The sequence below is a fragment of the Danio aesculapii genome, chromosome 1, assembly GCF_903798145.1.
Source record: "Danio aesculapii chromosome 1, fDanAes4.1, whole genome shotgun sequence".
In the NCBI taxonomy this organism is placed as follows: domain Eukaryota; kingdom Metazoa; phylum Chordata; class Actinopteri; order Cypriniformes; family Danionidae; genus Danio; species Danio aesculapii.
Genome location: NC_079435.1, coordinates 19,505,492 through 19,529,254, shown reverse-complemented (window position 1 = coordinate 19,529,254; position 23,763 = coordinate 19,505,492). Strand labels below are relative to the sequence as shown.

The 23,763-nt window shown below is 36.7% G+C and overlaps 2 protein-coding genes and 1 non-coding gene across 3 annotated transcripts; all 3 read left to right on the top strand.

Moving 5' to 3' along the window:
- Positions 1 to 3,978: 3,978 nt before the first annotated feature.
- Positions 3,979 to 10,425, top strand: dok1a (docking protein 1a). The gene is made up of 5 exons (XM_056470800.1): positions 3,979 to 4,140; positions 4,972 to 5,271; positions 6,420 to 6,492; positions 6,989 to 7,161; positions 9,113 to 10,425. Exons 1-5 carry the CDS (start codon positions 4,084 to 4,086, stop codon positions 10,019 to 10,021), a joined length of 1,512 nt encoding a protein of 503 aa, XP_056326775.1. The 5' UTR covers positions 3,979 to 4,083; the 3' UTR covers positions 10,022 to 10,425.
- A 3,517-nt stretch (positions 10,426 to 13,942) lies between these two features.
- si:ch211-89o9.6 (zinc finger protein 354B) lies at positions 13,943 to 19,782 on the top strand. The gene is made up of 8 exons (XM_056456825.1): positions 13,943 to 14,375; positions 14,501 to 14,595; positions 15,499 to 15,598; positions 15,681 to 15,775; positions 17,309 to 17,411; positions 17,911 to 17,990; positions 18,139 to 18,241; positions 18,372 to 19,782. Exons 1-8 carry the CDS (start codon positions 14,090 to 14,092, stop codon positions 19,265 to 19,267), a joined length of 1,758 nt encoding a protein of 585 aa, XP_056312800.1. The 5' UTR covers positions 13,943 to 14,089; the 3' UTR covers positions 19,268 to 19,782.
- A 941-nt stretch (positions 19,783 to 20,723) lies between these two features.
- Positions 20,724 to 20,796, top strand: trnak-cuu (transfer RNA lysine (anticodon CUU)). The gene has a single exon. It is a non-coding gene; the product is annotated as a tRNA-Lys (tRNA).
- The last annotated feature ends 2,967 nt before the right edge of the window (positions 20,797 to 23,763 follow it).

Genomic DNA, 23,763 nt, shown 5'->3' with positions numbered 1-23,763 from the left:
TCCAGAAAGTATTCATAGCGCTTCACTTTTTCCACATTTTTATTTATTTATTTTTTGGTTACAGCCTTATTCCAAAATGGATTAAATTCATGTAATTCCTCAAAATTCTACACACAATACCCCATAATGAAAAAGTGAAAAATGTTTTTTTGAAATTGTTGCAAATTTATTAAAAATAAAAAACATGTAAAATAACTTGTACATCAGTATTCACAGCTTTGCATGGTGGTGGCAGCAGGAACTGAAAGACTACTTAGGACAGAGGGAAAGATGAATGCAGCAATGTACAGAGACATCCTGAATGAAAACTTGCTTCAGAGTGCTCTTCACCTCAGACTGGTGCGACGGTTCATCTTCCAGCAGGACAATGACCCAAACCACACCGCCAAAATATCAATGGAGTGGCATCACAACAACTCGGGGAATGTCCTTGAGTGGCCCAGCCAGAGCCCAGACCTAAATCCTATTAAACATCTCTGGAGAGATCTGAAAATGGCTGTACACTGACGCTTCCCATCCAACCTGATAGAGCTTGAGAGGTACTGCAAAGAGGAATGGACAAATTCCCAAAGACATATTCAAAAGGACTTTAGGCTGTAATTGCTGCCAACGGTGCACCAACAAAATATTGAGCAAAGGCTCTGAATACCTATGTACATGGGATTTTTCAGGTTTTTTATTTTAATAAATTTGCACCAATTTCAACAAATCTTTTTCACATTGTCATTATGGGGTATTGTGAGTAGAATTTTGAGGAAATAAATGAATTTAATCCATTTTGAAATAAGGCTGTGACATAAAAAATGTGAAAAAAGTGAAGCACTATGAATACTTTCCAGATGCACTGTACATTTCTTTTTCTATATTATATGTATTTTATATTGTGTATTTTATATTATCTTCTGTACCTTTTGAAATGGAATAATACATGAACCACAACTAAAAAGATATTTATGTAAAATAAGAATGTCATCTTAAGTCTGTTAAAGCGACAGTTCGCCCAAAAATGATACATTTACCACCAAGAGGTTCCAAACCTTTATGAGTTTTTTATTCTGTTGAACGCAAAAAAATATATTTTGAAGGAAGCTGAAATCTAACAGTTTCACATCCTTAGTAATAAAATAAATACTGAGGAAGTAAATGGCTAAGGTTTTTAGATTTCTTCTAAATATCTTCTTTTGTGTTCAACAGAATAAAAAAAACTCATAAAGGTTTGAAACAAGTGAAGGATGAGTAAACAATGGCAGGACTTTCAATTTTGGGTCAACTAGCCCTTTAATCCATCATTTTTCCTTCTGCTAATAAGTGTTGATCTTTCAGCAGAAGATATGATGCCTCACACACTGTTGTTGGTATTTCTCACAATGGGATAATATCAGGTTTTATATAGCTGAAACTTTAGTGAGTATAGTGGCAGGCAGAGATATGTGAATGACTGTTTAGCTATTGCTTATTTTAACACACATTAGATAATACTGTGTCTGTCTGTCTATAGACTTGCATGAGTTTATGTCTGTGTGCCAGTCTGTGCATGATTTGTGGTTTAGTGAGTGTACAGGAAGTTTGAATCCAGACTTGTACGTGCCCAAGTAAACCCTGCCTATATTTGTTTCACATATAACAGCAAGGAAAAGTGTATACATAGCACATACAAATGTGGAATTGTAATTCTCATATATAAGTTGGGTAACACTTTACAATAAGTTTGTATTAGTTAACATTAGTTAATGCATTTACTAACATGAACAAACAATGCACAATGCATTTATTGCAGCATTTGTTCGTGTTAGGTATTGTTAGTTAATGAAAATACAGTTGTTCTGTAAATAATAAATCCGTAAAGTTTATGGTAAAAAACTGGCAGCTATGGTTGCCAGTATTTTACTGTTAAAAATACAGTACAAACCGTAAAAGTAGTTTAATATTTTTACAGTAAACTACCGTATTTAATTAATTTATACAGGTAATATGTCTGTATTTTGAATTACCAACATCTACACATCTTTTGTTACACAGATAGTCACAATAACACAGCCATATGCAGGTGGTGATGTGAAAGTTACGTAATGAACCAATGCTCATCGCAACAAACGTTTCCTACAGGCAGAAAAGTGTATCAGTGTATAGAAGGTGCTCAGTGTCATTCACACAACTACTAAACACCAGTATGGTAAAACACATTAAACTAAAGTCATGAAATAAACATTGTTTATCAACATTAGATGTAACAAATCTCTAATGGGGCCTCACAGCAAGAAGGTCGCTGGTTCAAGCCTCGGCTCAGTTGGCGTTTCTGTGTGGAGTTTGCATGTGGGTTTCCTCCAGGTGCTCTGGTTTCCCCCACAGTCCAAAGACATGCGGTACAGGTGAATTGGGTAGGCTAAATTGTGTGTAGTGTATGAGTGTATGTGTGAATGAGTATGTGTGGATGTTTCCCAGAGATGGGTTGCAGCTGGAAGGGCATCCGCTGCATAAAAACGTGCTGGATAGGTTGGCGGTTCATTCCGGATTAATAAAGGGACTAAGCCGAAAAGAAAATGAATGAATGAAAGAATAAATCTCTAATGTACATAACTGATGAGGAAACAACTAAAAAGATCCATAGTAATGTCAACAAAAAGCATAAAAAGTGATGTGCCATGCACGGAATTCTGGGAAAGTCAATTTACGGTTATTCGCAGTATATACTAAGGAAACATACTGTTAACCAGGTTACGAATTTTTACTGTAGCATAGTTTTTAACCGTTGAAATAAAGGCCATTTTTTACAGGTGTATTAACTAATTTTAACAAGCAGGAATTTGGATGTTATAAGGCATTATTAAATGTTAAACCATGACAAATAAGTGTTGTTAAAAGTATTATTCATGTTAGTAGATACATTAACTGTGACGATGAGTTAACTGTGAGGATGAGTTATTTCCTGTATTACCTTGCATTTAAATGAAAAAAAAAAAAAACAGTAAACAATAATACAGCGGGACACAATAAAAAAACTGAACAATAAAGACAATCAAAACTAAAATAAGATTTGATTAACACACTGAAGGTTTTAGTGAAAACTGAGTGTTTTTTTAGGACTTACATTGTTTTATCTTTCCCAAAATATTCAGCTGTCTGGCTAAATTCATATTTCATTCATTCATTTATTTTTCCTTTGACTTAGTCCCTCTATTCATCGGGATTGCCACAGCAGAATGAACCACCAACTTATCCAGCATATGTTTTACACAGCGGATGCCCTTTCAGCTGCAGCCAAATACTGAAAAATATACATACACACTCATTCACACACACACACACACACACACGCACACACACACTTATACACTACGGCCAATTTAGTTTATTCAGTTCACCTGTATCACATGTCTTTGGACTGTGAGCAAAACTGGAGCACCAGGAGGAAACCCACGCAAACACGGGGAGAAATTCATATTCTGAAAACCAAATATTATCATCGCTAACAACTTATTCCCCAGATCTCCCATCAAGTGACACTTTAATTGTGTAAAGTACTGTCCTTTCTTGTTTTTGTGTTCTTGAAATGTTGTTTATAATTAATAGTCTGATACAAGCTAATGAATGAGATAGAGATGGCGCGTAGTGAATCACATCCAGGGTTTATAAAGGCACATATGTATTTAAGGGTTAATGTCTGATGGCAGATAGTGCTTCCTAGTTGGAGTATAAAGTAAAGGATTCAATGGTCAACAAAAAGCTGGATAACAATGGCCCTGTTATTAGTCTTTCTTACTCGGAAGAATGTCATGATTGTCAAGCTTTTTGATTTGTTTTATATATGTTGGTCTTATATGTTGGTTAGTCGTGTTAGGAAATAATACAACCATTCAAATGTGTAATTCAGACATTAGTCAAGTGAATATTCATTGAACTAAATCAAACAGTGCTGTCCTTTTTTTCTTCAAGAGGTGGAGTCTAACCTTGCACTTTTTACTCTAGCCCATGTAATAGGTTTGGTAATATGTGTTAACAGTTTTAAGAGGACACACATTATTCTGGGAAAGGATAAACTTTTGTAAAGTACTTTTTGAGCTCACAGAGATTAAGGAGACCGACATGGAGACACGTGGGAAACAAGGTGAAGTTTATCTACAACACCAGAAACATGGTGAGGTAAGATATCATTGTAGTATATGCTATTCAAAACAGGTTAAAATATGCTTTTATGTCAACTTTAAACTATTAAATGTTCTGAATAAGAAAATATTTGTAATTTTTTAAGATCATTTAACACTTTTGGTATTGATGTTCTGTAAGATATGTGATATTTGACCAATACTTAGACTAAGCAAAGCTGTCATATAAAAAGCTACAATATAAGTATTTGCTTGTATGTTTTTTGATATAGCTCATTATGCATCAGGGGTTTTTCCTGTAAAACCTCTGGTGTAAGGTTTTGTTCTGGTATGAGATGGATGAAACGGGACTGCCTTACAAGTTGAAACTTGGTGTGCACATCAGAGTACTTGCTTTTCATTTTACGGCACATTCCATTGACACAAAACACGCCCTCTTGAGTTCACTTCATGGCGTATGACGTTCGGCCCTGCCTTAAACACACACACACACACACACACACACACAATACATGTGAGGTAAATCAGGTATTGGCTGCGTGAGTAATCTACACATCCATAGCTCTAACGTCAAGTGCCTTTAAGTACTTTCAACAAGCAGTCCAGAGGTGTGTTTATTACCTGAAGCGCCACTTCCATCCATCATTCCATCCTGGATTTAATGATGCTTAGCGCATTTCACTAAAGTTCCATTACAGTTGATATAACTCATTAACTATGCTTGTAGAAATTAACCAGCTCTGGTATTTGTACAAAAAAGAAAGTGTTTATACGAATGGTAATCATTATAAAACAAGGTTAATAATTGTAAGGGATTGCTCATGGAAAGTACGAATGTACTTGACAATAGTATATTTGTTATTAACAGAAGTGGAAGAGATATTGGTTGGCCCTTCATCCGGCCAGTCGGCATGGTATTGCACGGTTAGAGTTGTCAGAAGCTGTCCAGGAACGGTCAACTGTGGTGGTCAGACGACAACCAGAGAGGAAGGTCATCCGTCTGGCTGACTGTGTGAGCGTTGTTAAGCTGCCTCCCCATGCAGAGGCTTGTCCTGGAGAAAACATGGCCGCTTTTTGTGTGGAGACCGAAGAGAAGAGGCTGGTGTTCGCAGCAGAGAGAGAAAGCTGTGGAGAATGGGTGGATATCATATGTAACATCGCCTTTCAGGTGAGGGCTGGATTTTTTTATTTATATATCAGCAACGTTCAAAGGTTTGGGGTCAGATTTTTAAAAACAGATATTAATAGATTATTAAGCAACATTTTACAATATCACAAAGATTTATGTTTTGTAAATGCAGTTCTTTTGATTTTCCTATTTATCAAAGATTTCTGAAACAGTAGTAGGATCAACATTAATAGAAGAGATGCCACCATAGAAAAATGTTCAAAATATATATTTGATGATAGAAAACATTTAAGTTGTATTAATATTTCACAATACTGCTGTTTATGTATTATTAAATACACACAACCTTGGTGAGTACAAGACTCACCAAGACTCAAAATCTTATAGACACCAGACCTTGTAGAAAGAAATATTAAAAACTGTATGAAGTACAGGCCACCCACCACACATGTAACCTACGGGTCTTACTGCAACCAACCCGTGCTGAGCTGTGATCAAACCAGCCATTCTGTGCATGGGAGTCGGTTGCTCTAACAAGGAGGAAAAAGACCATGGCCTCAAGTGTCTGTTGCTAGTAGGTATGGGACGATAACCGTTTTCAATGTAAACCGCGGTTTGGAAAAGTCAAGGTTTTAAAACCGCCAAAATTTTCTGTAATACCGTTCATAAGGTATGTGTAGGATTTTTTTTAATTAGCTTTTTTTTATTTTGAGGACAACAGTGTCTTCAGCAGAAAAAATACCCAAAGATGCCATTTTAAATTGTAAAAAAATCTGTGTTTTTGAAACTAATGAAGACAGCATAAGTCAATGATTCATTTGAATTATATAGCCTGACATGTTTACTGCTCCAAAATATTATAAATCTTTCAAAAAATAAAATATATTGTGTTTAAAGGGGAAAAAGTTGTAGTTTTTTTACCCAGACATTTAAAAAGAACATATTTTAAAGCAGTAATCACAATACCGTGAAACCGTGATATTTTTATCCAAGGTTATCATACCGTCAGAATCTTATACCGGCCCATGCCTAGTTGCTAGAGCACCTATTGAGGTCAGAGGAGTGAAGTTTACCTGCATAGCACTTTGCTAGCTGGCCTCCGTTACAGCCAAATAACATGTGCTCTCTATATTTCTTTCTGTCTGCATCAGTTTTTCTTAGTTTTATGATTGTTTTCTCTGTTACAGAAACAGACAAAAAGTGCTCCACTGCCGGTACCACATATGGAAGACAATCAGATCTACATGTCTAGAGAACAATGTGAGTAAACACAGATATCAAATCTATCAGATCAACATGATGTCATGTTCCTGAAAAACCAGTCTCACGACCTTAACTCTTTCACCCTTTATGTGTACTTGTATAAAGATTGAATTGATAATTGTTGATGTGGTTTGGAGCATGGTGTGACCTCTGACATATTATTCATAGCTTAAATTGATAATTCAATAAAAAGGTAAATTCTGTGATCATTTACTTACTCTTTACCTGTCCCAAACCTGCTTGAGATTCTTTCTTCAGTTCTAACACAAACGAAGAAATACTGAGAAAAAGCAGTCATTGATAGAATTATTGCTCATATACTAACGATGTCAATGATTGCTTTTTTCCAGCATTCTTCAGAATATCACATTTTTTGTTCAATAGAAGAAAGAAATGTATAACATTTAAAACTACTTGAGCGTGAGAGTGGTGAGAACTGCCAATCAGAAGTTAAATTCTGATTAACTTATATTTAAGATCTTGTTAATTTTAGTGTCTGAGTTCAAAGTGGTAGTGCTACAAAGTGATGCTTCAGTCCGCTGTGGCCTGAAAGGACAGTACTGGCTCCAGACAGGTGAAGACATGCTTCTTCTACAAGATCTGGACACTAGGAGGACAGTGATGGAGTGGCCATACAAGCTACTGCGCCGTTATGGTCGAGATAAGGTAAGTAGAGACAAATATGTTGTAACACTTTAGTATAGGAGCAAAGTTATTTTAGTAAACGAAAACTAAACCAAACAAAATTTTGTTAAAATTTCACAATTAGTTTTTTTTTTTACTAAATGAAAGCAAAATAAAAATAATAATCATAATATTCAAAATGAATAAGCACTCATTCTGGGAGCAGATATTCTAAATTGCAGATATTTAGAGAATCTCCTGTAGATGCGTTTTTATAGACACACACACAGTCAAGAAAAAACAACCTTCTCTATGTGAAGTTTCATAAATAATTTCGAGAGGAGCACGTGATATGTTTGAGCACGACTGGCTACTCATCTGTAATCAGTAATAGTCCAATCCAATTCATCCAAGCTGACAATAAATGGAACATTTTTTCCCTACTGCTCTATCTTTGTTATGGAAGAATCCCCCCTTCCACCCCATCTCCTCCTTTTCCTCCCTTTTCTAAGGGGAGCTCTTGAGACCTACCTGATCTTGGATCCCCTTATATGCTAATTGACCGGGCAGAAGCCTTGGGCTCAATTATCTCCAAGCTCAGGGTTCTCTCCCGGGACAGCATGCCAAACCTGCTATTAATGGCAGGTTTTGGCGTGCTGGTTAGGTTCGGGGGTGAGGTGTCTGAATAACTGTTGAGAACCGGGTACTGTGTACTGTGGTGTTAGTAACTGTACTATGAGCTTGTTTCGGGTGGCTGCTGCGATCGGATACCTTAGGTATTGGCTGCGTGAGTAATCTACACATCCATAGCTCTAACGTCAAGTGCCTTTAAGTACTTTCAACAAGCAGTCCAGAGGTGTGTTTATTACCTGAAGCACTACTATCCATCAAGTGACGCTAATGTTGCCAACCTAGGGGTTTCACAGACCGTACCAAAATGCTGAAGACCGGGGGTTAATTAGGGTTGGTTGAAATTAAGGGAGTTTTCCAAGATAAATAACAAAACGGGAGGGTGGCAGGAGATGGGTCTGAAATACGGGAGACTCCCGGGAAAAAGGGGTGTTGGCAGGTATGGTGAAATCTTTGTCGTGGAGGGCCAGTGTCCTGCAGATTTTAACTCCAACTTGCCGCAACACACCTGCAGGAATGTTTTTAGAAAGCCTAGTAAGAGCTTGATTAGCTAGCCTAGGTGTGTCTGATTGGGATTGGAAACTTTGCAGGACACCGGCCCTCCGGGACCGAGTTTGGTCACCCCTGGTTTAAATAATTATTTTATTTTTATCAAGAGGTTTATAAAGAGTTGCACTAAACTTTGCTCTAGTCGACACCGTCTGTTAACTCTGATAACTACAATTACTAAATCTGAACCTAATATTCATTCATTCATTTGTTTGTTTATTCATTCGTTTTCTCTTCGGCTTAGTCCCTTTATTTATCAGCGGTCGCCAAAGCAGAATGAACCACCATCTATTCCGGCATATGTTTTACGCAGCAGATGCCCTTCCAGCTACAACCCAGCACTGGAAAACACCCATACACTCTCACATACACACACAGATTCATACACTACAGCCAAATTAGTTAATCTAATTCACCTGTAGCGCATGTCTTTGGACTGTGGGGAAAGTGGAGCACCCAGAGGAAACCCATGCCAACACAGGGACAACATGCAAACTCCACACAGAAATGCCAACTGGTTCAGCCAGGACTCGAACCAGCGACCTTCTTGCTGTGAGGCGACATTGTTAACCACTGAGCCACCATGCCAGCCTGAAACTAAATATATTAAAAAGAATAGAAATGTGTTCACAAAAAATGTAAAAATAGAATCAAAATAAAAACGTTAAATTCAATAATGCAAAAATTATAATAACCTTGATTGTGACCAGTTCTCGTTTAGACTACTTGCTTATTACCATATAATGTTTCTTTAAAGGTTTTATTGATTCATTTATTTTCTCTGAAGTGCATACTTATGTCTGTTTGTCTCTAGATGCTGTTTTCAATAGAAGCAGGCCGGCGCTGTGAATCAGGTCCTGGGACCTTCAACTTTGAGACCCAACAGAGTGAAGAGATCCTTCGCCTCATTGAGTCTGCTATTCGCCAACAGAAGAGCCTCAGTGTTGCTGGAGAAAGGCACTCGCCACATTCTCCACGCTCTCGTTCTCCTCGCTCACCCCTGCCCAAACGCCCTGAAAGTTTACTTTCGCTTGACAGAGAGGGCAACAGCAGCCCTAATTCAGCAGATGCTCTCGGCCCAAACCTCAGCCCCATTTCAAATCCTGCACATATAAAACCTGCAAGTCCTATTGGCTTAACCGAAGCTGTGTATGCAAAGCCTGCAGATTCCCTAAGATCATCCCAAATTACGCTTTCGGATCCTGGTGACTTGATTGAACCTGTGTATTCAAGTCCCACAGTTTTAATTGGCAAGCATGAGCCTGTGTACGCACAGCCAGATCTCATCAAATCCCTTCATCCTTTAAAAGACGATCCGCTCCCAACTCCTCATAAAGATGAGCCAGTATATTCTGACCCAGTTGATGTCATCCGCCCAAAACCCAACACTTGTGTTCAGGCCAATCCTACTAATACAACGAACATTTGGCCTGCTAAAACAGTGTCAAACAGTGGCAAGCATCCAGAACCTGTATACTCTGAGGTGTATGACCACATTGCACTAATCTCCCATAAGAAAGCTGACCATACGTTTGAGGAGCCCATTTATAGTGTGCCTGAAGTTGTAAAGTCAACTCAAAACAATAATTTCCAACAAAACAAAATGCCTGAGGAGAACCAACCTATCTACGGCAAAGTCAACAAACCACCCAAAACTCCTCACCAAGATAAGAAGCCAAGCCTTATGTCAGAAATTGTCTCTGAGGACCTTGGACTAATTTAATTAAATAAAATTCACAAACATGCAGCTTTAAAATATTTTTTTAATGTATATTTTAATAATTTATTGACTCACTCTAAAAATGAGTGGTGGAATTATGACTGAATGTGTTTTTCTAAATGTGCATATCATGTAAAAGTCGGCTGCATCCAAAACCACATACATATTACATAGTGGTTAAAAAAAAGGGGGCAAAACAATTATATCTGAATTCAAAAGACATTACTGTTACATTTAAGCTTAAATTTAATCTACACACATAAAGTACAATACAATAAAATGCACTTTTTAGTGGTTCCAAAGTCATGATTCATACAAATAAAACAGTATTCGATTTTGGTTGCAGTCATTGCTTTTGGAATTTTATTTCCCCATTTATATTACATGTATTTTTTTCTTTTTACCACAGCAGGATTAAAACATAATTTTATTATGTGAATGAATTGTGTGGCTTCATGTGATCGAACATTTGCAGATAGTCATACACATTCCTATGCTAGATATGGCCTGGATTTGATGAGAGATGAGAGGGTCTGCTCTGCAGTTCTATCAATAGACACACACAGAATAGTATATATATATATATATATATAATATATATATATATATATATGTATATATATATATATATATATATATATATATATATATATATATATATATATATATATGACGAGAGAGCCTAACGTGCTGCAATTTAAGAAAACACGTGCAATTACAAAAAACTGCAGCAAATAAAGAACAATTTTTTATCCATTTCACAGCACACGTGCTACAAATCCTCACAACGCATTCACATTTTTATAAAATCTGCTGCAAATCCTCACAAAGCAAACAAATTAATATAACATGCTGCATTTTCTCACAACACAAAAAAATTATGAAAACGCATTTTCTCACAACACTTTCAAATAGCATGGAACACAACAGAAATGTTTCAAGAGGACCCTAAAACATGATGGACCCGGCTATTTTGGGTTATGGTTATTTAGGCTAATAAAATACAAAAAACAACAAACAGAAAACTCACCTTTCAAAGATCACCTAAAACTTCACTGAGCAATGGTCACAGCACAGCCATGTCCGTCATTTTTGGGTCCCTTTGAAACAGTTCCATTGTGTACTGATGTTTTCAAAAGTATTGTAAGAAAATGCAGTGTGTTTTTTAAAAATCTGTTTGTGTTGTGAGGATTTACAGCAAGATCTTTTCTTAATTTGCTGGCGTTTTTGTAATTGCACTTGTTTTCTTAAGTTGCACAACATTAAGCTCTCTTGTATAATATATTTGAAAATATATACATAAATAGTCATTTTTGCAATATTTTGAAATATTCAATTCAATTCAATTCACCGTTATTTGTATAGCGCTTATACAATGTAGATTGTGTCAAAGCAGCTTCACATAAAAGGTCACAGTAAATAGGAACAGTGTAGTTCAGTTTGTAGTGTTTAAGTTCAGTTCAGTTTAGCTCAGTTCAGTGTGGTTTAATAATCACTAATGAGAGTCCAAATACTGAAGAGCAAATCCAACGATGCGCAGCTCTACAGATCCTGAACCATGCAAGCCAGTGGCGACAGCGGAGAGGGAAAAAAAACTTCACTAAAGGCGGAAGTGAAGAAAAAAACCTTGAGAGAAACCAGGCTCAGTTGGGCATGACCATTTTAATTTCTCCGCTGGCCAAACGTCTTGTGCAGAGCTGCAGTCTCAGTGGCGGAGGCTGGAAGCTGGCGGAGGCTGGAAGCTGGCCTCAGCGAAGACTCGTCTGTCTCTGGAGCGTCACAGGAATCAGTCTCATGTTCTCCACTCCTCCAAGACCACCACAGTAGCTGCTCAGGATTCGGCCAGGTCCAGGATATGGAAACCTTGGGATCATCTCGCCGTTGGTCTTGGATCGAATCAGTGACTCTGCATAGTCTGAGGGCCTCGGGAAGAGTATCCCGAGGTGGAAATGGAGAATAAAGAAAATAATTAGCGTAGCTGATGTTCACAGTGTATATCAGCAAGATGCATAATCTGTGTGGAAGCCCCCTAAGTGGTGCACTAAGTGTATGCTTTACTGAACAGATAGGTCTTTAATCTAGTTTTGAATTGGGAGAGTGTGTCTGAGCCTCGGACGTTATCAGGAAGGCTATTCCAGAGTTTAGGAGCTATAAATGAGAAGGCACGACCTCCTTTACTCGACTTTGCTATTCTAGGTACTACCAGAAGCCCTGAGTTTTGAGACCTTAAAGAGCGAGTTGGATTGTAGCGAGACAGAAGATTGGTTAGATAAACAGGAGCTAGATTATTTAAAGCTTTATATGTAAGAAGCAATATTTTAAATTCAATACGAAACTTAACAGGCAGCCAGTGTAAGGAGGATAAAATTGGGGTGATGTGATCAAATTTTCTAGACCTGGTTAGAACTCTGGCAGCTGCATTTTGTACTAATTGAAGTTTGTTAATAGAGGATGCTGGGCAGCCAGCAAACAGAGCATTACAGTAGTCCAATATATGTTGCATATAACATATTTCATATGTGAAATCCAAACATAAACTTGTGTGTAATACGTGTAATTTGCATATATTGCCATATATTATATTTCTATATGTGGAAAATAGTAACAGTTTAATTTAAACATGACCCACATAGAAAAATTTCTCTGGCCCAGATCTGGCCCACACAATCAGATTTTGCTTGGCCCACATGCCACAATGAATTATGGTACATGATCGGACTAATTCTGGCTTCAAAACAAGGGCCAAACATGGATATCTGGGCCAAGTTTTAGCCAAGTTAATAACCCATTACTGGGCCAGATATGTTGGTGTGTCATGACTGCAATGAATTTGATAAACACATATAGAATTTGGCTTTATGGCCATGCTTTTTCTCGAAGTGACCTGATTGTTAGAATTCTTTCTTTACTCAAAAATAATTTAAATGTATTTTAAATGTGGGACAAGATAGGCCAAACTTACGTAATTTTTTAACATCTAGGCCAAATACTACATTTGATATTTGGCCTAAGTCTTATGCAACCTCTGTGAAACCCAGTCTATGTTTGGCCCACATGCTGTATGCTAGTGCCGGACGAATGCCTGCTGTATCAGATTTATGCCAAATCTGGGCCAGAATTCTTTGCTTTCTGTGGAGTGCCTTTATAACCAGTCACATTACAGCCTTAATGTCCTCTGAGTTGTGCAAGAGCCAGTCACTTTTTGTGGCGACCATGAATGATTGAGAAGTGTTGTGCTGTATCTAACAAACAGATTTTTTTTCTACTGTAAAAAATGATCAATTCAAAACTAATGTTTACCTAACTGCGTAATGGCCAAGCGAAGCGTTAGTTTTAGTCTTTAATTTTAAAGGCTAAAGTTTGCAGGGTTGTCTTCATAGGCTTTGGGTTTAAGTCTCAGTCTCCCACATTAGAATGAAGGGAACACTCAAGCTGACTGTGCATCTACAACCATAATTATATGCATGTGAATAGCAGACTTCAGCATATGACTTCGTTGAACACAATACCAGACCAAGGTATTCTCTCTAACCTGACTTTAAAAATCTACCAAATGTAAAATAACTATAATACTCAAAAATTATTGTAAGTCAATACAAATTTTAAAAAATTACAATTATAAAAAATATTGGATGGTTTTGCTACACTAACCATAGTTTAATAGTATTTGTGGTAAAACTATATAAATAAACGAATGATAATTTAACGAAGGTTAATTTTCGTAGTCTTCATAGTGTAGGTAAATGACACACTTTTGATTTTGTTGACAGCTATCTCTTTGAAAGGCCACAAACGACGACAAAAGCGCAACACCGTCCTTCGATTATTCAGTAAATTTAGTAAACAATGTCAAAACCAAATTGGCGTGCGCTGCAAAACAGTCTTTATGGCTTTTACGTCACTACTACTGACCGGAAGTGCTTGTCGATGGTTAACCCAGAGCAGATCATTTGCGTTCCCACGATGTTTTGAAGATATTAATCAGGATTTTATCGTTTTTTAAATATTTTTATCTAGCTTAAAACAGTATTTATTTATTGAAACGAAGTGCAGGACGCTTAAACGTTAATCATGTCGAGTCGCATTGCTTTCCAGACTCAGTTAGCTTCCATTATGGAGGTGCTGGCCAATGCAGCTGTGGCTGAGATATGCAAACTCGTTGACGACGACTACGCTGTTATTAACTTACAGATGAGCCAATGTCAGCGCGAAAACAAAGCGCTGAAAAGAAAACTTCATATACTGGAGCTGAAGATGGCTCGGGGGTTTGCAGAGAGAAGGATCAGTTCGCTGAATCGCGCTAACCGGGTTCAAGTGAGCACCGCTTTGTCAGACAAATACCGGAACCAAAGCAACGGTGTGTTATCAAGAAGATTAGTCTATATGATATTTTCAAGAGTCTCTGACACACAATATTAACTCAACGCTAAAGAAGTTAACGTACTATGTGTTGTGTTGTTTTTCTGGTTTTCGTACATTCAGACGGCCTGTATGGAAATCAGTTTAACACAGGACTTTGGAGAGGTGGAAGGACAGACTCAACTCCTCAGGAGGCTGTCAATGAAAGTAGCAGTGTGGTAAGTGGGCTGTTATCTCTTTAAGTTTATAAACTATTGACATATGCATTATTAGCAGATAGACTGCCATACACTAATCAACAAAAGATAGGAGTAAGTAAAATCAATTCATACTTAGACTTTCGTAGATAAACAAAAGAAGATGAATAGCTCCCTGGATGTATAGACAAACTTATGTAGATAAGTGATGGATTTATAGATAAACCGATATAGACAAACACATGATTGATAGGTAGATTTTCATGCACAAATGATGGCTGCATGATTAGAAAGAGACATAATTGTTATACATGGGCATGCGATGGCATCATTGTGAAGTTTTATGTAAACATAACCTTTTTAGTTTTGATAGTTTTATTAAATTTAATTATCTTAAATTGGTTTTTAAATGTTTAAATAATCATGTTCCAATCCTGTTTTCTGATTTAATCAGTAGACATCAAACCTCTCACAGAGTCACACGGGCAACTGCTAATGGTGACTGTCTAGTGCCAAAGTGTAAGACCTCTTTTGGCCAGTCTGTTTTCTCTGTAAAGGGAGCCAAACTGTGGAATGATTTACCTGTTAGCTTAAAATCAGAAAGTAATCTAAATATTTTTAGTAGTGTTCTTAAAAAGTGGTTAAAAGCAAAACAGCAGTGTTTGCACAAATCGTCTACAGTTAGTTTGTTGGATTATGTTGCCTTTGCCCCAGTAATTTTATGTAAAGAAATATGATGCTGTGTATATGTTTTTATTATTGTTCCATTTTGTCAAGCCTCCTGTGGACAGGTGCTGAGAATTAACAAGTTTGCTAAAACACTTAAACAAATGCATTTGGTTGTCCAGTGTAATTGTGATGTCCATGTCAAATAAATAAATAAATAAACATACAAATCTTCATGTGCATTTCCTTTCTTGAAAGGCAGGAGATGCAGTTTTGCCAGAAGCAGAAACTTTACTGATAAAAGATGAGATGTTTGAGGACCACCAAACACAACAAAGACTGTTCATCAGAGATGATGGTGAGTCGATGGTCGATTATAGACTTCATGGAGGTTGTGTAACCAACAATACTTATTGTAATGCTTGTTTCTTTTCCTTCAGGAGTAACAGAGACTTCACAAACTGGAGAGCCAGGTTTTGGTGATGTTCAGAAAGATGATGATCAGATCTCAGGGATGCAGCACACGAATTTGGAGGTCAGTGGATCTGACGCTGCGCTTAAATCTGAGTTTCAGAATGTTAAGGGGATTTCCCAAGAGCCCATAGAATTACATGGCGAAGCAAAGTTTGATTTGAATGGAAAATCCAGTCCTATGAGGGATTATTTAATGCAAGGGAATAACAATGCAGACTTGCGGCAGCGATCTTGCGCATACGTAAACAATTCAACGCCGACTGAGAGCCAACCCACAGGCTCTGTACAGTGTTCAGAGGTAATAGAGGTCGACTCCGCAGAGGAGGGGGAAGATGTTTCTGCGTGGGCTAGCCAAGTAGCACGAGGGAAAAGCCAAGCTTCACGTGTCTATCCACAATTTGGGAGGGAGGAACATCAGGATAGCAGGATATTCTTGCCTTCCTCCAATCCGCATCTGGTGTCTAGTGGCTTTGCTGCAGTCCCATCAACATCTTCAAAAATACAGGATACTGACCTCTACCACAATATCACAGATGTCAGTTTTAACCAACAATGCCGGACTAGAATCGATAAAGTTCCTCGCGAAAAACTTTTTTCGTGCACATATTGTGGAAAGGTTTTCAACCGGCCTAAAAAGGTGATAATTCACCAGCGGATTCACACAGGTGAGAAGCCATTCAAATGTAACACCTGCGGAAAGTTCTTTTCAGAGGCGGGAAACCTGAGAAAGCACCAGAAAGTCCACACAGGAGAACGACCGTATAGTTGTACACAGTGTGGACAGTCATTTGCTTGGATACGAAACCTCAAAAACCACCAACTGAAATACCATCCTGATATGTTAGCTGCAGAAGAACTGCTTTCTCTAGGAGGTGTCAATAAATGATCACCAGATTACTGCTTATGAGTGTGTATTATACCACCATCATCGTCATGTCCTGTCTGGGGAAAGACTTCCTTTAAATTATGTACATGATTTACCTTGCTTTTGAGTCAAAGTGTGTTTTATAAAACTAGCAAATTCAGAGCAAAGCTCTGTAATGTGGTGTTCTGTAGAAAGAATGAAAAAACTTAGTTGAAATGTTTGCAGGTAGTTTTTGGTATTTAAAAGGTGTTTAACGTGTTTAATAAACATTTTTGCACTGATTTTGTGTTTGATTTTTGAACATTGTGGATTTATTATGGCCAGTGTTTGTCTATCGTGTTATGGTCTATTTCAAAAGAATGCAGGTGTAGGAAATAATCAATTTTATGTGAAGATTTGGTTGTCACAAATGTAACACTCAGTACAGTGAGAACTTTTAAAACATTTACAGAATTCATTCACCAATGTGCACTGAAAATCTGTAATATTATTAATTAAAACAATTGTAGCAAACATATCCACTGTTAAATATAGTGATTGTTTTTACACGTTTTCCCCCTTCTTCCAGCATCAGATATTTGCAGCATTGTGATTCCTACACACTGAACATATTCATTACAATAATCAAATTCCTAGATAAGATTTAACATGTCACAAAATGATCTTTATATTACATGTGCCAGCCAGGGTTATGTTGTAACACAAAACCTTATTTCATGTGTTCAACAGCAAGGAAAGGTGGAATATGGAGATCCTGAAACAATAGTGATAAAGGAGGATCTAAACGACCAATGGGAAATAAGCCAGACACAAACTATAACTGTGCAAGATGGTAAGTAAAGGCCCAAAAAAGCAGTCCTTTAATTGCTGCTTAAAAGAATGTTGGTGTAGATATATAGAATTTAATGTTTACCCTTTAACTCTCACAGTTTTTCTGTTGGTGTAATCCTGAAATTGCTCTGACAATCTGTGTAGCATATCCATATATCATTTTCAAGTTTAAACTCAAAAATAGTAGTCTCACTTAAGAAATTAAAGAGTTCACTCAAACATGAAAATTGTTATGCAGGAGATAGAAGATCATCTTTTGAACAATATGGGTAATTATCCATTTTAGCTTTCTATTGAAATCCATAGTAAGAATGACGAAAATAATTTAATTTAGACCTTTTTATTATTGGTAAAATTACTTTCAAAACAGAGCTAATCATACAAATCTGGAACATTAACAGAATTGTCATTTTTGGGTGAACAATTCCTTGAACATTTATATACTTTGGTCTGAAGACTTGTTACAAACAAATTAACATTCTTTTTTCCCCCCTGGTAAGTGGAGTCTAATAAAGACATTTGTAGCCAGAGACTTTCTACCTCACCAACCAAACCCACGGTTGCACCTGGAACAGAGAAGGTTTGTTGTTTTACAGTTATCTTATAATGCAAAAACAATCTAGGATAAGACCAAATGTGCCAACTGGAAGGAATCATTACTGTAGAGTAGATGTAAGTCATATTGGGATGAAAGCAAAACATAAATTGCATTTTAATTTTGTTTTCAGCCTATAGAGGTGGAATTTTCCCATTTCAGCAAATGTGGACAGAATAGTTGGAGCCAGAAGTCCGACACGTCTTCATCCGCTGGACTTCAGATGAATCTACAAGGTGAGTACAAGAATAGAAGTTAACAGTGAAAAATGTAACCCATTTAATTTGTCTATAAACTGAAAGGCTGGATTTAAATTATAATTGTTAATTACAATTCGCTGATATATTTGAATATATGTGCATTCAGGTACTGCCGAGTCCAGTCCAAGCAGTTCTCAACAACACCGGTTCCAAAATTTTGCTGCTAGACCTAACAAAAGTCTTACAACAATAAAAATCACAGCTGTCTCAGGCTCGGAGCAGGTACACAAGGGAATTGGCAAAAGCAGGAATTCACCCACAAACCAGCCTTCACTCACTGGAGATAAGACAGCTATTGAAACAGCAGACTGCTTGCTGATTGACAAACCTGCAGAGCATAAAACCAGCTTTACACATTGGCCCACACAGCCATCCCATTCATATTCAGACTCAAACCAGGATGAAGATTGTGTGCTGGTTCAGTCAGAGACTGTTACATCCATTAGAAACTCCAAAGGAGGACAGGATGGATCATCATTCACACAAACGCATTCCATTAGAAATGCAGCAGAAGGACCTCTCAGAGAAGAGGAAAGGTGGAATCAAGCCGGCATTTTGAGGCAAAGCCAAACTGAAGTGTCAGGCCACATTGGTAGACCTGAAGCTATTCAAAAAGACACTCCAAATAGATCAAGCACCTCATATTTCACTGTGATTCCTCAAACGTTGTCTAACTTAACTCAACCTGAGGCTTCTCTTGCCGGACTCCAGCTACCAAAGCGAATGGAGAAAGGTAGACGGAGAAGTTATGTATGTAAGTTCTGTGGAAAGGCGTTCCCTGGACTGTCCAATGTTGTGGCCCACCAGAGAGTGCATACAGGGGAGAGGCCTTTTAGGTGTGATATATGTGGAAAGTTGTTTGCAGAGGCAGGCAATCTAAAGAAACACCAAAGAGTTCATACAGGAGAGAAACCATTCACTTGTCCCCGATGTGGGAAACAATTCGCCTGGATCTGCAACTTAAAGACACACCAGCAGTCGGCTTCCTGTGGAGCAGTCTGATATAATTTTATACATCTGATGACATCTGAAGGGCTTCCAACTTATGCCGCCTTATAAATCCAGTGGTCTTCACACAATGTCAGAGAAATCATTGTGATGTTGGAACTAATAATGTTGTAGTAGCTGAAACTCTACTATAGTTAAAGCAAATTAGCTACAGTACATATAGCTAAAATGCTGACGAAAAGGTGTATGAATGGAAACACGTTGGAAGGGTTCCATTTTCTTTAATATTAACAGGTCATTGAGCTAAAAAGCCTTCTGTAAGTGAAAGAATCATAAATCCCAAAGCGTTTTGCTCTGCAATGTAATTTAGACAACAAACACCCATTAAAAAAAGTGCATTTTGAAGCTGTTCATTGTATTTAACAAAACGTGTTTCTATTATGTAACTTGATTTGAGTATTTGAGGTGGAAGATTGTGCAAGTTATGTTGTAGAACAAAACGTTTAAGTATTATTAACCACAGACCTCCTTTTACTCTTAAAAGCAATAAAGGAGAATCTTGAAGGAAACCACTGTGAATTTTCTTTCATGGTTGTGATGTCATTCCTTAAACTCTATGAGAGAAAATAAAGATCAAACACTACATCTATATTGGATTTGACAGTAATGTGAGTAACAATGTTTTTACGAGATGTCCACTGCTTTCCCTCTGACACACATTATTATTTGATGATAGGTATTGATTGTTCATAGAGTACTCATGTACAACGTCCACAAGTACCCACAATAACTTATTTTGTTATGGTAAACTGTTACTTATTCCTAGCAGTGTGTGTACTTCTCACCAAGCATTTTTTGTTTGTTTAAAAGAGATCTAATAGATGTCGAAAATAGTCCAAAAATAGACTAATCATCAAATCGATTTAACGAGTAGTTGCTCATTCCTGTCTATTTGATACATAGTCTGTTTTTGAACTGTTATTAAACTTTAACTAGGTTTTCACAATTTTAACAGCTTAAATTTTCTTTTAATTGGGCCTGGACGTCTATTTTCAGAGGTCTTTTAAACACAAAATGCATGCTTGGTTTTACTGGCGAAGTCTTGAATACAGCACGTGTCGAAATGTTTCAAAATAGGTCAAATCGGGTTAGAAAATAGACAGTTAATCCTATATTGTGCTGTTTTTGATACATATGAAATATGAAAAACGAATAAATAACGAGGAAGATAAATGATAAACCTTTGTCATCAGTCTTCTGGTTCTGATGAATGTCCATGAATTGTAATACTCACTGTGAACAGCAGGTGGTGTACGAGGACAATAAAAGCAGAGCTCATCGAAATCTGCGCTATATTAGCAGGCTTGTCTGGTTAAAACGTCTGCTATATTATATGTACTTTAGAAATCGCGATTAAGTAATTAAAAATCCAGTTGAAAATCATAACTGTCTATGGGTATGTCGATAGCTACTTGTTTCCAGTGGTTTGGCCGATCAAGTTCACGTGTCCGCCCGGCTAGCTCAGTCGGTAGAGCATGAGACTCTTAATCTCAGGGTCGTGGGTTCGAGCCCCACGTTGGGCGCTGATGTTTTTCTTTTTTCATTGAGAAACCGATGTATCTCGGGGGTTTTCATTGTGATTGGCGGTGCCTTCCCCTGCTTCATAGGTCACAACCAATGTCAAGAGAAACCTACGCTCTTGAGTGATAGTTCATTTATCAAAGGATGGCCTGGGTGAGTGTGTATTTTCCAATTCATCTGTATTTGTATAGCGCACAATGTAGATTGTGTCAAATTAGCTTCACAAAGAAGATTATAGTGAATTGAAACAGTGTCAGTTCAGTTTTAAGAGTTTAAGTTCAGTTCAGTTTAGATTAGTTCAGTTCAGGTCAAGTCAGTGTGGTAGTATTCACTGCTGAGAGTCCAAACACTGAGGAGACAGGGGAGTTCAAACAAAGACATGGGCGACAGCGGTGAGGAAAAAAACTTCCCCAATCGGCGAAAGTGAAGGATAAAAAAACTAGAGAGACACCAGGCTCAGTTGGGCATATAAATAAACTGTATGTCCACACATGTAGTGCAATAATAATAAAATTTAATCTGACTTCAGTTGAAGATTAACAACAGCCTAATTTGTAATGTTCGATTCAATCTAGACCAGAGATGCCCAAACTAGAGTCTGCAGGCCAAAGTTGGCCCATGGTAACATTTGATTTGGCCCACCATCCAATCTAAAAAGAGAAGAAGAGTGATGGGGATGGTTTAGAGATTGTCCTTTCAAATCTATTGCAACCTTTCAATTGTTTGTTTTATTATTAAAAGCGAATTGAAATTAAATGTTTCAATTAAATGCTGTAAATTATTTAGAATTAGTTCAAATGTTCATACTGTCACGCACTGGGGTGTAGTGGAAATTTAAAAGTGTGTGTGTGTGTGTGTGTGTGTGTGTGGGGGGGGGGTGGCTGTATGATATCATACGTTCATATAATTATTAATCACCTGTTTCTAAATGGTCTGTCTCTAAATGTGAGGGGGACGTATCCCCCCCCCCCTGGTTGCTACGCCCCTGGTCACGCAATAGATAGTGGACAAATCAAGGCAGAGGCAGTTTTGGCAGGATAGATTTTTTTTTATTGTAATAAGTTACAATTTAATTTTAATATGATTAAAATAATTGTATAATTTATTATAAATTATTAATTCATAATATATAGTATATTATAATTTATTTTTGTTATAATTTAGGTTAATATGATTTAAAGTAATGTTTTTTCAATAAATTAGGAAAGTACCCATGGCACCTTTAATGTAATTTAATTTGGTATATTTACCTTCGGCCCGTGGCTCTCGATGATATTTGGTTTTTGGCCCTTTATATGAAAAGTTTGGGCACTCCTGATCTAGACCTTTTTTTGTATGACTTTAAACAGTTAGTCTAATTAGTTTATGCAATTGAAATGAATCAATGGCATTGACTTCCTTGACATGTCTCTATGTATTAAATAATATAAACAAATATACTGATATATTTATATTACATTGTAACAGAAATTGTACTGTTAACAGTTAGATGTTTTAGTGCATAATTTTGTTTTAATAGAAACTTGATAGTTTTTTTAATTCTAGTAATTAAAAGATATTTGGCCAATTAACTCTTAACCTATGCCATTAACATGACTCATTTCATGACAAGCAGTAATATAGTTTAGTTGTGATTGTAACCTTTATATATTTTGACCAATGCTCTTATTTCTTATGTGTTTTATATTTTATTTAGGAAAATACAAGTTAGCAGATTACACCTTAACTTTTTATATATAGTCAATCAAGTTAATGCTAGCTTCTCTTGCAGTCAGTGTATAGCCATAGCTATTAACTCTTATTAAGTTATTACTTTCTTCTTTCTTTTGCAACACAAGCCATCATATTGTTGGTTACTTGCCTGCAATATACATGAAAAAACATGACCAACCAAACAGGTTCCGTTCTGGGTAAATTAAAAATCAGGGATGTCTGATTTGTTCATTCCTTTGAATCATAGCTTTTAAATGAATCGTTTAAACGGCTCACAGTCTGAAGGAATTGTTCATGAATTCTGAATCAGACTCGTCCAATTTTTGAACCAAGAACATTGTCTGTTTTCTGATTTCCAAACACTAGGCTGCACCATAATGATGCTCTTCCATTATAAACAAAGAATTCATTAACATTATATCCTCATACATTATGTATGATGGTTAATATAACCTAATCATATTAAAGATGATTTATTTAGAGATAGAAAGTTTTGAATGTATCATAGTGATGACATACAGACATAAGCCTACATGCACACATACACACACACACATATTTGAATAACATTAGTCTGAATAGACCTACTAATTAACATAAAAAAACTTGTATGATACTATACTGTAAAGTCAGATGTACTTATTTAGTCAAATACTGTGTTTTATCTAAGTAGAATGCAGTTTCAGATGAAGCCAATTGATCTTTCTGAAATTATATACTTAGTTTGTGACCAAACGTGATCAGAATGAACAAATACTGGTCTATTTACAAAACACAATGTATTCAATGGACACTTTACCCATTCAAATACCTATATTAATCTTATATGATAAATTATTCTTATTATATAAATATATTTTTTAATGGTCACAGGCAAAACATGCACATGTCTTTTGTGAGATTTTGGGCTTTTCATGTGTTTTTCAGTCTAATGGATGTTTTTAGTTCTATAAAATAATACAAATATATACGTTAGAATGTAATTTGCCTGATTATCTACATTTTATTATACAAACTGCAGTATTTTCTGAATAATGGGGTGATGAAAAGAGACATCTTTAATTTCCAAATCTAAAAATAATATTTTAGAAAACGTGTTATACAAAAACCCTATTCACCTGCAGTATATTGGCCAAAGCTATTTCGGATTCACTTTTAAGGGGTTCAACTGTTCAGAAGAATCGATTCTCAGAAATGATTCCTTTTAGCCTTCGTAAGGCATTACTCACGCTAACATTAATGCTGGGGAGGAGGAG

What these genes read in the sequence shown, in the direction of transcription:
- si:ch211-89o9.6 (XM_056456825.1), top strand. Translation starts at nt 14,090, where the DNA reads ATGTCGAGTCGCATTGCTTTCCAGACTCAGTTAGCTTCCATTATGGAG. An exon ending in AACTATAACTGTGCAAGATG is followed by an intron (nt 17,412 to 17,910) that starts GTAAGTAAAGGC and finishes CCCCCTGGTAAG; the next exon opens with TGGAGTCTAATAAAGACATT. An exon ending in TTGCACCTGGAACAGAGAAG is followed by an intron (nt 17,991 to 18,138) that starts GTTTGTTGTTTT and finishes TTTTGTTTTCAG; the next exon opens with CCTATAGAGGTGGAATTTTC.
- dok1a (XM_056470800.1), top strand. Translation starts at nt 4,084, where the DNA reads ATGGAGACACGTGGGAAACAAGGTGAAGTTTATCTACAACACCAGAAA. An exon ending in AACACCAGAAACATGGTGAG is followed by an intron (nt 4,141 to 4,971) that starts GTAAGATATCAT and finishes TGTTATTAACAG; the next exon opens with AAGTGGAAGAGATATTGGTT. An exon ending in TATGTAACATCGCCTTTCAG is followed by an intron (nt 5,272 to 6,419) that starts GTGAGGGCTGGA and finishes TCTCTGTTACAG; the next exon opens with AAACAGACAAAAAGTGCTCC.